The sequence below is a fragment of the Maylandia zebra genome, linkage group LG10 (genome assembly GCF_041146795.1).
Source record: "Maylandia zebra isolate NMK-2024a linkage group LG10, Mzebra_GT3a, whole genome shotgun sequence".
NCBI lineage: Eukaryota > Metazoa > Chordata > Actinopteri > Cichliformes > Cichlidae > Maylandia > Maylandia zebra.
The window spans coordinates 13,403,008-13,417,300 of NC_135176.1; the positions used below are offsets into that span (position 1 = coordinate 13,403,008).

General features: G+C 42.5%; 1 protein-coding gene across 6 annotated transcripts in view; it reads left to right on the forward strand.

The window, feature by feature from the left end:
• The window catches only part of sipa1 (signal-induced proliferation-associated 1), a 37,503-nt gene that overhangs the window by 7,564 nt on the left and 15,646 nt on the right, over positions 1–14,293 (forward strand). For 3 of the 6 annotated variants that reach the window (XM_012922666.4, XM_076889094.1, XM_004563944.6), the window contains exons 2-4: positions 10,952–12,561; positions 13,194–13,318; positions 13,397–13,585. In XM_012922666.4, the coding sequence (XP_012778120.1) occupies positions 11,454–12,561; positions 13,194–13,318; positions 13,397–13,585 (1,422 nt within the window). In that variant the 5' untranslated portion in view covers positions 10,952–11,453. Of the gene's footprint in view, positions 1–3,325; positions 3,468–5,331; positions 5,390–10,162; positions 10,262–10,951; positions 12,562–13,193; positions 13,319–13,396; positions 13,586–14,293 lie in introns of those variants that run through there. The other 3 variants (XM_012922668.5, XM_012922667.4, XM_012922665.5) reach the window with 3 other exon arrangements.

Consider the following 14,293-nt stretch of genomic DNA (forward strand, 5'->3'; position numbering starts at 1 on the left):
TTTGTGCTCTGACAGCCTCTTCTTCCATTTTAGCAGCTTGTTTTTCAGCTTACAAAAAGACGGCCAAAAAAGAACTGAAACTGGACGAGACACCACTGGAGTCACACGTTAGATGACCTTAACCATACTTGCTTACTGTAAGAGACGAGGCACGTGTACAGAGAGAGAAGTCGGGCGCAGTCTTAGATTTAAAAAATAAAAAAATCATAACAAATAAGCTCCAGTGATTGCTGTGTGTGTGCGTGGATGGACAAGGGAGCAACCAAACAATGAATAATTAACATGGTAAACCCTCGCCCCTTTTTACCCCGTCCTATTAATAATGTAATAGACTCATTTTCTGTCTTTCAGGGAGAACAGCTCTCCTTGAAGTATGAAATCTGTTAAATTGTGTTGAGTGGCCTCTCTATCTATAGAGTTTAGAGGAAATCTGTACCTCCATATATAGTCATAACAAACAGTGCAGTACAGCAGAGCTGATGCAAACACAAACGACACTTCACTCTTTTTACTTATTGGTCATTTTGCAGGGTAGTACATTTAAGTTCTCACTGAACTAAGTACACCCGACAGAACAATAAAGCAAGCAGACAGTCTTGATGTCATAGACTGTAGGTAAAAGATGGATGTAGTGACTATGACCTCATCTACTGATTTCATGAGCCTCAATTTCAGTATTCTGGCTGTGGTCATGTTGGTTTCTTACAGCAATATGTTGAAGAAAGAGTGATGAGCTGAGTTATCAGCTCACGCTAACAGGTTTGTTAAGCAAGCCACATACATAGGTTCTATGGGCACAACGCACAGACACTTGCACAGCAAGCCATAATATTGTTTTGTTAGCTAAATTAACATTTTTAAAAAAGGCACCACCACTGCAACCAGAGACCCAAGTCATCTCTTGTGCCAGGCAGTGAACTTGTTTGACTTTTATCTTGTCTCCCTCCTCTCACCCCCAGCTGGTTGCAGCCCCTCACTGAGCCTTGTTCAGCCAGAGGGGTTTTTTTTCCTGTTAAAAGGGAGGTTTTCCCTCCCACTGTCGCCGTGCTTGCTCACAGGGGCTTGTTTGATTGTTTTCTTTGTTTTTTCTCTATTGTGGGGTTTTAATCATACCCGACCTACGGTGGCCAGCTGGAGACAAAGCGTATACAAACTCAAAAACACAACGGAAGTGCTCCAGGACGCTAGGGGCAGTGTTGAGCTCGATTTGCAAAATAAACAGCAAGTTTGTTGCAAACACATGGACTTGGATACCGGCGGAAAACACCTGCAAGGATAGAACAACCACGCTTTATAAGAAAAGTAATGTGCAAACTGTTGTTTGTTTGATTTGTTTTTAATTACTATGAACGTTTGGTTTATGATGGAGTCAAATCTGACGTTAGCTAACAGTCAGTGTGCTTTGCTCAGAGAGAAGCTCAACACTGCCCCTAGCGTCCTGGAGCACTTCCGTTGTGTTTTGGAGTTTGCACATGCTTCGGAGTTTGCACGTGCTTCGGAGTTTGTGCGTGTTTTGGAGTTTGTACGTGCTTTGTCTCTAGGGGCCACCGTACCCAACAGTTGATGTGATTTGACGTTATATAAATACAAGCGAACAGAATCAAATTGAATTTATTTCTACTGAAATTTTTAACATTTTAACATGAAAGTCCATTGGAGTTTACTGGCTCGTTAAACCAGCCTTTAGCGCCCAGTTGCAGAACTGCATTTTTCATACTTTGTCACTCATGCTTCAAAATACCAGATGCAGTCATTGCTTTCTTGTTGAGCCGTGACACTTCGATTGTCATGAAGAAAATAACTGCCGACAACAACTCTGACTAACCACTCTCCTGTCAGCATCACCTTGAAGTTCTGCAAAAACATAATAAAAGCAAGACTAAAAACAATTCTTTCATTCCATTAGCGATGATGGATGTGTACTATCAAAGGCAGAACTGCACAGAAATTTTCTGACAGGCTCTGACAGGTCATACTTGTTGGCTTGAGTACCTGTGTCACTGCAAAATATTGCTCACAGTAATGGCAGATGTATTTCTTTTGAGACTCTTCAAAAACCTGCTGTTTTTCTTGTCACCTTGATAGCTATCCTCTTTGTTAAAATCGGCCCATTGAGCACCAGGTGCCAACAGGAATGGAGGCTTATGTGTCTTTGGGGACCAATAGTTGAGACGAGCATTTGCAAAACTGTTTGAATTAAAAAGAAGAATAAAACACATCACAAAAGAACGAGAGTGCATCATCTACTTAGAAGCCTCTGGACTTGTCCCACTTCACTGTTTGCAGTGTGGTAGTGGGTCCATGAGGAAGATTGAGGAAGCCGGAGCAAGTGTTGGGCATTAGAATGTACTCATTTTTTGAATCAAGTCCAGCCACATTAATACACATTTACTCTCTTGAAAGCACTGCAGCTGCTCCGGCTCGATGTCACATATTCGGAGGCAGAGCAGGAATGCAACCTGATCTCAAATGTAGCAGGACTGCGAACGATCAATAATGAGAGTGAGACTGAGCCTGGCTTTAAATTTCCCCAAATCAATCACTGTTAGGAGTTGATTTAGACCTTGTGGTTAAGAATCAGCAAGACAGCTTTTAACTATAAGGATAGACAGTGGTGTTAGAGGAGCTGTCCTGCAAAGCTGGACACTTTCTAATAGCTGCCTGAGTCAAACTGTGTGTGTCACTTTATGGTCACATGTCAAAACAGTGTCTTTTGAAAGACTTGCATGCATCTGTGGCGACAAGTGTGGTGTTTCACAACTTCAGCTTCGTCTTTGAAAGATGCCAAGCACAGAAAGAAGTTGCAGGTCGAAATGACCGCCACAACCTGACGTGATGGAGTTGATAAGCCTGCAGTAACTTTTGCCACTGATCAGATCTAATTGCTGCTAAGCTGTTAAGCTGATTGCTGCAGCTTCACCCAAAGGGAAACCAGATCAAATCTCTATCGTCTTGATCGGGAGGCTATCTTTTTTTTCACGGTCAAACGCTTGCAATGGCTGCGCCATCGGCGGTAATTACGATAAAAGCACATGAGCTGAAGGTTGAGTCACTTTAACAAAGTAAAAAAAAAAAAAAAGTGCTCATTCACTCTGCAGTGTGGCAGCCAGTCTCCAATAAGTGTGGTGTACAAACGATGACGACACACATCCTCTCGGAGTTCAAAAGTCACTCGTCTCTTCCTGTTTCACAGGACGTAGACTCGCATGAGCCGGTGCAAAATAAGTCAAGCGGCCGTGACTTCCCCAAAACTGTGCATGTTTAATTTGACTCTCCTCTGACTTCCGCGTGTGTCCTAACGTTGTACACAAGAGGCGCATTAACCTTGTCCTGGACTGAACACGGACGTGGTACTCACCTACTGTCATCAGTTAAGCCAGCCAAGCCCAGAGCAGTAATGGTCCTTCAAAGCCCATCTGGTGCACTATGCAAAGACAGATAATACTTAAAGATTTTCACCCGGTCAGGTATGTTTAAAGAATAATTCTCTTTGAAGCATGAATGTCTGATGAAAGTTACAAACTGAAGTATGTTTCTTCTTTTTCTTAAAAGAAAAAATCAGTTTCTCCCTTTAAATGTTTAACCTTCAGATATGACGAAGAGGTCGAGCCTCAGTGTTTGTGCCTCAGGTTTCCACTTCCCACTTGTAAGATGAGTGATGGACCGGGGCTCGCTTCTTTGTGATGCAAGTGAAGGCCTCAAACTCAGATTGAGATGAACACAGTTAAATGCTCCACTCTTCAGTACAACAGTTTCGCAGCATGAAAATTAGAATCCATACTAGTATGTGCAATAAAGCTCGAATGTGAAAGATAAGTTACGTTTTCAGAAGCTTATTTTATGACAGGAAGTCTGTTCACGTTCCCCTTTCGCTTAAAAGTTTCAGGTTTTAATTTTTGCGACGAAATCAAGAGCCATATATTGTCATGGCTTCTGATGCGGGAAGCATTACTTGGCATTAAAATAAACTGTTTTAGCATGCGTAACACGGAGATCATTACCGTCCAGAGGCCGAGTTCTGAGATGCAGTATTAAACACTGCTGTCTGCATGTATTATTAAGTTTCTCAGGGATGGAGTCTGGCTCTTGCATCATGGGAGTATCTGCAGGAAAAAGCAGGCAGCAGCCTCCCAGTGATCTTAGCAGATGCAATGGAGCTTTAAAAAAAATATTGGAGAGCATGAGGTGCATGCCTGGGTTATACAACTGAATATATAACTAAATAGAAAAACAAAGAAACTGCAATCATTTTTATATATTATTTATATAGGACCAGTTCCAACCAGCAGTTTTGGATGATAGGCAGGAGAATGAAGCTGCTGTTTTCGCTAATTTGGGGTGACAGAGATCACGTGTGGGGAAAAGTCAATTTAAATGGCAACGCAACCAGATCACGAAGGTGTAAATCATGACCAAATCACATTCTGTGCTCTTTATTGATGCCATTTAATTCAAACAGTTGAAGTGGTTTGCGCTAGCCAGCCCAGACAGTTACGGGTCAAGTTTCTGGTAATGTGGTGGTCAAACTGTGGCTTGGAGAGCATCGGGGGAGGTCAAGCATAGTTTCCAGCAACTCCTGCGTCATCTGACGTAGGCTAATCTGTGGATGTAGGCGCGTTTGTGCATATTTGGAGTAGATAGCTGATGTGTCATGCTACATGCTATATCTTGAAAAGAAAGTTGAGCAGCATCTCCACGGACAGCGACTTGCTGTTTAACCTTATTGTGTTAGAATATGAACGACATCATAATGATGGCATCAGCTTTAGCCTTTTTCTAGTAGCAACAGCATTGTTAGGATATTGGATCCTCTAGTGCTAATAGATTTTAAACCAGCGAGATACAGAATCATCACATGCACATGCACATTTACAATCAATGTACAATCAGCTGTACTGAAAGCTTTTGAGAAAAGAGCTTCCCGTTACTGTTTATTGTCTCAAGCCTAATATCCTAAGTTATTTTTTATTGCACCCTCAGTCAGTCCTGCTATTATGAGATGATCCACTTATGGTCATATTAGAGTTTGGTTTAAGCCAGACTGATATTTGCTCATAAAATTGCTCAGCTTGGTAGATCTTGGGAAAACATTAAGCTGGTTTTCAATGATTTGTGCCATAGCAGTTTATGTGCATGTAGCAACAAAACCCCAAAAACATTAAAAATGCAAATAATGGCTTCCTAAATATATTAAACAGAAACTTGAGGGGGCTGGGACAAAAACACCAGTTCCTCTTTGCTTTGTACTTTTTCACAAGGTATATGACGCACTTCTCTGTCGTGGTAACACACAGGACAGTTTCTCTTCAGTGACTTCAGAGAGAATATGTATTTTTGACACCAGTGTGGCTCTGTTGAAGATCTTGTTGAAGACGTTTTGTGTTCAAAGGTAAGAAAGGGACTGATTTGCTTTCAAACAGGAAAAAGAAGAAGAAAAATCGTGAGATTTTAAAATAGTGTTTTACGGGTTTGGAAAAATTGGGGGGAAAATGTAAACCTAGAAATTATTGGAAAAGTAACGCAGGTCAAGTTGATGAATACCCAGGTAACCGAGTGTGCATATCAGTTAAGAGCTGCTGGAAAAATAATTATATTGATATGTCTGAGGAGACTCACCTGCTCAATTAATGTTGATGCTTTTTGTCCGAACATCAGAACGTCAGACTCCGTTGAAGCTGTTGCTCTGATTGGGATATAACGTCTGGCTTCACGTGGAACACATATAAGGCACGGCTTGAGAAAGACCAGGACCTGGACTCAGGATGGATGAATCATCCGCTGTGTAGTAAAACACTTAGCAAAGAATTTGAGAGGCAGCTAAAAGGGCCAAGCCACAGAAATAATGGCTCTACTCCATCTCCCGTGGTCAGTGCTACCCTTTCACTCAGTGTCAAACCCAAAACACAGCACCCAAAACAGTCTCTGTTTTGGGTGCTGTGTCTATAAATTGCAGTTGCAGAGTTACTGTGGCTAATTATTCCTTTGACACATGTGAAGTCACCCCACTGCCTGGTGGTGGCTGAAACCCACAGTGAATCTACTGCTTCTTCAGGATTTAGACTTTGATTAGAGTTAGTTTCAGGCTTGCTTCACTACATACAGAGAGTCTGTCAAATAGACAGATTCATTACCCTTCTGGTATCTGGACTAATCATGGTTCCATGCATAGTCACCCCTAAAGGCTCATTCTGAACTGCTAAACACACCCATCATGCCTAGTAAACACCCGGGGTCAGGACAGTGCTAGCAGGTGACACAACTTTTATTATCTCATTGCAACATGGCCTCTGAAGCTCGTTAATCATTATTTTAATTGACATAAATAAGATTTATTTTTTTTAATTTAAGATGCACTGTATTGACATGGATTGTGCATTCATGCATGGCCAGTTGTTTTGGCAAATGTATGGAAAAGGCAGGCTTTTTTTTTTTTTTTGTAAAAGTGTATATCAGCAATGTTTAAAACATTGCTCTTTTGCATGAAAGAAACTCTGTACATTTCCCTCAGATGTAGAAAATACACCCGTGTGAAGATGCGAATCAACCAAATCGGCCAAGTTCGGTGCCATTTTTTTTAAAGCTGCTTCCAGTTCAGTTCTGTCTGATTATGATAGCAAAACGTTGCAAAAGCAGAACACAGATGTCTGCTTATGATCAGTTTCAGGTACTCCAGGACAATGGGAACCTATGAGGAACTACAGTAATCATTTGGAGAAGCACCTATAAATATCCTAAAGATGAGCTTTGGGAACGCCCATTTAATATTTCTGGTTTCATGTAAAAAAAAATATGAGAACTAATTTGTGGTAAATGAGCTGTGACATGTATTTGGTACAGAGGTGCACCGCATATGTGTAAAGTAAGTTATTGTAATCCTAATAATCATTTAACAGCAATTTAACAAGGTCACCACTGCGCGCGTGTGTTCGTATTTATGGCAGATGTTAAGCAGCTGGCGCACTGTGGAAAACAGTCACACATTGTGATGTGTTTGCAGATTGAGTGCTACCGTAATATTTTGTAATGTTGTTAGATTTTGTCAAAGCTGGAGCATCGAGACAAATTGTCGGATGCACAGATGTGTTTTGTTGCGGTGCAAACTGTCGCTTTTGTAATCCCGCGGCCATCACTCTGATACACGTCTATGTATGCGACACCTACTGTATATAATGTCTGTTACTAACTTTCATTCTTAAAAACTGAGAAATATGAATCCCATCAGTCACAAATATGTTTTGATTTTATGAAAGGAAGTCGCAGCATGACAGCGTCCACCTTGTTTTCCTCGTAAATAAATAAATTAAATAAATAAAAAAAATTTTTTATTTATATAGCTTTCTAGACAGAATCAGAAAGTGCTGCACATAAGATAACAAATAATAAAAGGGTAAAACAGACGATATAAAACAGGCAGAAATTGAACCAAAAACAGTTTTAAAAAGGTGAGTTTTGAGTTGTTTTTTAAAAACAACCACCGAGTTCTTAATGTATGAGGGAGAGAGTTCCACAGTCTCGGGGCCACAGTGGCAAAAGCTCTGTCACCCTTAGTTCTCATCGTGGTCTGTTTTAGAGCAAGTAAGCCCTGATCAGATGACGTCAGGGACCTGCTGGGGACATAGGGCTGTAGCAGATCGTAGATGTAGGGAGGTGCCAATCCATGCAAGGCTCTAAATGTCAAGACCAGGATCTTAAAATGTACTCAATTCAACAGGAAGCCAGTGTAGCTGAAATAGCAATGGTGTCACATGTGAATACTTGGAGGTTGTCTTGTTCTTATAGTTTACCATACATTATGAACATGAGCGTCACCAGTCGCGGGCTTGTTTGACAAAAGTGGAGCTATTTCGGTAAACAGGGTTGTTCTAAAGCTTCGGTGGACTACATGCCACATAGAGAGGGTGGCACCAGGCAGGTTGCTATGGAAACAAGGACTGATTCATGGTTTGAGGTCCCGAGAAGCTCAGGAACATGTGAATTTTTACAAAGGGCCGACTGATAAGTGTCCAAGTTCAACCAGCACTGTGTGTTGGTGGAGAGAAGGAGTGCTTCTGGTGGACCTCAGGCATTCAGATTGTTGTTGGAACAACATGAAAGCAATCTGCGATTTTTTTTAAATCTTTTTTTTCCAAAAACAACCTGCTGCCAATAATCTACACCCCCACTCTGAGACGGTGGAGAGAATTGATTGCTCACACTTTTTCAAAGCATTGTGAAGCATGCAGATGACGCTGCATGTAATGATTGCAGATAGGCATAGACGCAGATCATTTGTGCACACATAGGTGTTGAACATCTGAAAGTTTCCAGGAGGGAACATGAGCAGGGTTTTAATGTCAGAAGCTGCAGCACTCCACACACACAGAGGCAAGCAAAGCGGTTAACTGGTGCTCATTGTCAGATCAGGAGTCTCGCATGAAAGAGAGGAGTATGGGAGCTTACTGGGGGCCTAATTAAAACAATACTATAATACTAAAATACAGTGCAAGCAATATCCACCTTTCACAATTTCAAAACAGAAAGTAAAACAGCATTTAACAGTTCATTTACATAGATTGAATAAGCTCTGCGGTAGATGAAATTCAAATGGAGCAAAAAACCCCTTATGTAATGCAGCTACACTAAAACATCAGCAGGCGCATTTGATGTCAGTGTTTTTAAGTTCAAAATTAAAACACGAGGACAGCTCGTGGCTGTTGTTTTCCAAAGGAACAGTGCACTCAACAGAGAACGATATTGAGTGAACAGCACTTGTGAAAATTCAGGAATTGCATTTTAATTTTTCAGTATTAGATTAAGATCGTCGCGTTAATTAAGTCCGCTCTGGGCTTCCACGGGAAACCCCGACTTAATCAGAGGTGCTAAAAATGAGAAGACTTTTGCCCCTAATTCAGTACTTCACCGTGCTTTCTCTTTCCCATTCCAGGCATGCAAAATAAGCGTCTTCACTCTAGTTCAGACAGATATGAAAGTAATATTATATTTACACATAGTTACACATATTACTCATTCACACAGCGTATCTGTAACACTGTTACAGATAGTAGCCAGCCGTAAGGATAAACATTTACGTACACGCAGAGCCTCGAGGTACCACGAAGAATGCTGAGGTCACGTCCTTGGCTTGTTTCTACAAAGTTTGGGGATTAAATAACCTGAGGAGAAATTTACACTTAGAGTGTTTACAGATGGTGATTGCTTTTAGGTTGGATTAGAAACTTGAGGATATTCCAACTAAATATACTTAAGTTAATGCTGAAAACACAGCATGTTTGTCTGAAGTAGTCATCGAGAGGTGTGCACACAACGCAGATTCAATTTTTATCAGTAAGAAATCACAAAACAGCTTCTGAAAATCTATGGCAGCTTGTATTATTAGTGTATTATTAGTTTATAACACAGTTCAGATCAATGATAACATGTCTATAAAAGCATATTGTCAGAATAATGGAAAAATAGGCACTGAAGGCAATGTTGAATGTGTTCCAATGAATGCTTTGTTAGAATAAACAATAATAGAGAAGTCTAATAATCATTGTTTCCCCTTTTTCAAATCTAGACACAATCTCCTTTAGAGAGAACTTCCTGCTCACAGTGCTCATATCGATGATATAAGCTGACCTTCACGTTCATTAGCATATCTTGACACGCGAGCAAATGAACAAATAAATTTGATCCTTATTCAACGTTTGCTTTTTTTTTAAAATGCATTTTTAGCGCCAACGTTTAAACTGCACGTTGATATTTTCTCTTTGGGTGAAAAAAATCAAGCGAACGTGAGCAGCAGCAAGGAGGGGAAACCAAGATTTCTTGTGACTTCCTCACTATTTGGCATATTTTTGTGTTGTGTGTGTTTGTGTGTACTTGTATTGTGCATGTTGTGGGGACCTAAAATAGTTTACACAATCACGCTGTGGGGACTCGACCCCTTTTTCGGGGACAAAATAAAAACCTCTAGGGGGGCCGGGGTTAATGCAAGTAGCGGTTGGCGTTAGAGTTGGGAGAAGGAAATGAATGTAAGTCAGTGTGATGTGAATGTGTGTGCGCTCTGCACCGCTGCACCTGCTCTTTAGGCTGCAAGCTCGATAGAGGAGATGGGTGCTTTAAAAAAAACTAGACAGGAAGAAGCTTCGTACCTTATTGAGAGCGACAAAAAGGTTTCAGCTTGAGTTGATTGACGTCAGTTTGGTCCAAAACAGGGTGCGAGCAACAAACGATGACACAAACAGGCTGATCTGTACCTAGGACAGAATCCACTTTGACGGTAAGTCGGCTTTGTTGAAACAAAAAAAAGATGAATTCTTTTAGGGCTTAAAAACAGGGAAGCACTCTGCTTCATTGTCGTTTTCTCAAACCCTCTTGACTTTCAATGACTCTCAAAATAGTGAAAGTAATATCTGTCGCAAAACACGGCATTTGCAGTTATTTAAAATGCTTTTTGTTGTCCATACTGACGTATTTGTTTGAATACTGGCGCGGGAGTGAACTACAAAACTGTTTGGTGGTGTGCGAATGCACAGTGTCGGGGTGGAGGGGAGGTAAGAGACACGGCGTACACTTATTTCGCTTGTATGCTGGCACATTGTCAGTAAGCCAGGAAGGACCCTCCCCTGTGTTAATACTGTCTATTGTGAGCGTGTGCGGGGTGGATGTGGTGAGTATTAAGTTTGCTATGGAACTATTTAGGGAAACTTTGGAACGGAAAGTGTCTAAAGGAAAGAATAATAATGAGGGAAAACAGAAAACAGAGGTACAAGGCATTACTCAACAATAAAACACACGTCAGACCTGCTTACTGCCTTATTGTTGCAATTCAGTACTTGTTTATCAAATCTTTTTCTGGTGAACTGCTACGGGCTGAATATAAAGCTGTTGATTGAGATTATATCAGTGTGGGTAAAATGTGACGATGGGGTCCAAACTTATATTTTTCTTCCTCTTCTTTTCTGTACAGGTTGCCGGTGGATAAGACCGAAAGAGAGGCCGCAGGCACTGAAAGCGTGCACACGGAAGGACGCTGTGTTGATACATAAGGAGCCTCTCTTAATCAGAGGACACAGAGTCAGGCTCCAGTGATGATCCTCACATCCTTTACAGGAAGGAGCACCCCGCAACTGGAGTACCACCTAAACACACATCTGCACACCTGGATGGACCGCTGCAGAAAACAGGAGCACTTTTTCGCGTGTCCTCATCTTCCACACTTGGGAACGTATTGACAGAGTGCAGTGTCTCACACAGTATCTGTGAGAGCCTGAGAGTGGAGAAGAAGGTCAGCCTTCGTAAGTGGTGTGAATGAGGACTGAGTTTGCTGCTTTCGCTCAGTGTTCCCATTTCACACCAGCGCCATAGAGACCGGGACAACAATTTAACTGGGAGGGTGGGGTTAGCGGGAAGCCCTGGAGCAGAGTGGAGAAAATACCGCTGGACTGGAGTTGGTTTGTCAGGTGGACACCATGCAGTCAGACGACCTCTTCATTCGCAAGTTTCGCCGTCAGAATCAGCGGCCGCCTATCGCAGCAGTCAACTTTGACCCCAAGAGGGAAACGGGTGTAGTGGAGTGGCCGCCAAGAAGGGACGGCGATGGGGCCGAAGCGGACAGCCTCACCCCGAGCCGCGCCGGGTTGACCCTGCGGTCCATGGGCCGGGGGCACATCATGCAGAGAAGTAACAGCGATGTCACACTTGGGGACTTGGACTCCTCTGGGAAGGCGGGGGGGAAAACAGCGCGAGCGGTTGGTGAGAAGGTGGATGCTGGGGTTCAGGGAGACACAGGTGTGCTGTTACACAGGGAGTACGGCAGCCTGTCATCACTCGAGAGACAGACTCAAGCCCAGGAGCCAAGAGCAGACGACCAGGGACCCCTGAGTCCAAGTGCCCTCCGCTTCAAAGACCCTTTCCTGCTTTTAGGGCTGCAGGGACACCCTCCAGAACCCGATGGATACTTTCGAGGTGTTTGCACGGTGGATGGCCCAAAACCCGTTAAGCCACCAAAGCCTGAAGGTCTTAGCAAAAAGTCTAAACCCACGACCTCTCAGGTCCCTCAACCAGTTCCATATGACAACATCGGGGGCGGAGCCTGGGTGAGGAGCTTTGCTCACTATGACGTGCAGAGCATCCTGTTTGACCTAACCGAGGTAGCCACAAACAGAGACAGCATTGGACGGAAAAAGAATATCACCTCAGGGGCTTCAGCTGCCTCCCAGCCCCGTCCCCTCTCCCTGTCCACCCCATCCTCCCCTGCGCAGGGCGGGGGTGGTAGCACAGGGAACGCAGAAGACAACGAACAGTCAATGATGCTAGATGAAGGTGATGGCAACGATAACGAGCTCCTCCTCAGCTGCCCCCACTTCCGCAACGAGACTGGAGGAGAGGAGCAGGCGGGCCTGGGTCGATCCCAGGGAAGGAAGGGACTCTGGTCTAGCCTTCGCATCCCCAACGATGCAGTTTCGGTCCTGGAAGAGCCCAGAGAGAGCAATGTGCAGCAGCAGGGCAAGAGCAACTACTTCATAGAGCATGCTGATCTGGGAGCCCATTACTATCGCAAGTATTTCTACATGAAAGGTACGTGGCACAGTGTCAAAGGATTACGATCAATTACTTTTCAGCTGTTCCCTGTTAAGTCTAACACTCACCAAGATTTAGGAATTTTCCCGTCCTTTATAGGCCATGTGAAATTCATTCAGTCACTTTTTTATGCTTTTTATTTTAATTTAGCCTTTCCTTGTGAGTGTTTATTTATATGAGTGTTTACTGTGTGTGTTGTGAGTAATAAAGGGTCAAGAGCCTTCAGTTTCCCTTCAGTGCTGTAGGTAGGAGTAATTGCACCTGAGTCACTTTATTTTCAGCAACTGTTGAGTTCGCCATCATATTGCCTTGATATGAAGAGGTAGAGTCTTCTGCTTAGAGAGGTGGTTTAAAGTAAATATTAGTCACTTTGAGATTGTTTTTTTAATAGATGAAATAGATGAAAATTAAAATGCAAAATAGAGTTATGGTTTTGAACCTCTTTCTTTTACATTTTACATTATGTTGCCATTTTTGGTCCTCCATATAAATCCCCCTCACCTCCCCTCTGTTATAATTTTTGTACAGGTCCTTATAAGCCTTATAGGTGCTCTGATAGTTGTTTGACCCACTGTGGGTCTTCCGGTCTCGTTCCTCTCAGTATTTATTTGTCTGTCCTGCCGTCGCAGAACATCAGAATTTTTTTGGAATTGACGAACGCCTCGGGCCGGTGGCCATCAGCTTCCGTCGAGAGGAGAAAGAAGGATCCAGCGGCGCTCAGAACAACTGTAGAATCATATTTCGCACCACAGAGGTAAAAGCAGCGCGCTTCTCCTGTCCTGTGTGTAAAATTGATTCGACCGGATGTGTTGAGTGTGAATCCCGTCCGCAGATGAAGACTCTGCGAGGTTCCATCCTGGAGGAGTCGGTGCCCTCTGCGGCTCGACACACGACCCCCAGAGGCTTGACTCCCAAGAGGCTGTTGGAGTTCATCATGCCTGAGCTGAACCAGCACTGCCTTCGCTTGGCCTCAAACTCCCCCAAGGTGCGGGACACCCTGCTCAAACTGGATGAACAGGGGGTGAGTAACGCGACACCGGTGATACTGAAGACTGCTGCATGTGTCGGGCAGAAAACTGTAAATTGTGTCAAACGGCATCAGATAGGGTTTGTGTATTTTTCTCCACTTTATGTTAAAAGCCTACAACTGCTGTCCAAGAGGTCATTTAACCCAGTTATTACATTTGCTTCTATTCCATTAGAACTGGAGCTGTAAGCTAATTGTTTTCAAGTTGATTATGTGCTGCAGAAAGAGTAAAAAGCAAAAAGCTCTCACTTTATTGTTTTTCTCCTGTATTGTTTGACTTGGAGCCTTTGCTTTTTCTTCTGTATTTATCGCAAATATTATTGACTGAGTAAGATTCATTCAAATTTCAATTTGTTTTTAATTAACACTTCATATTTTGTCGTGATTAAAAATTTTAACATTTGTTTGTCACGCATCCTGAGCCCAAAACATTTAGTGTCCCAATTTGTTTGAAAAACACTCAAAAGAAACAAATTATGAGATTTAAATAATGAAATCAAAAGGTACTAATAAATATAAAAATGCACCAAACATTTAATTAGTGAGATGCAAAATATTTTTTGCTGATTACCCAACATTGAAGTCGTTTTTTTAAAACCCATATTTCTTTATTTCTATTGACTTTTTTGACATTGCAGAACCTGCCAAATGCTGAAGCTCCTTCATTATCCTGTAGGTGCTCTCTAGCCCACATCTGAAGTT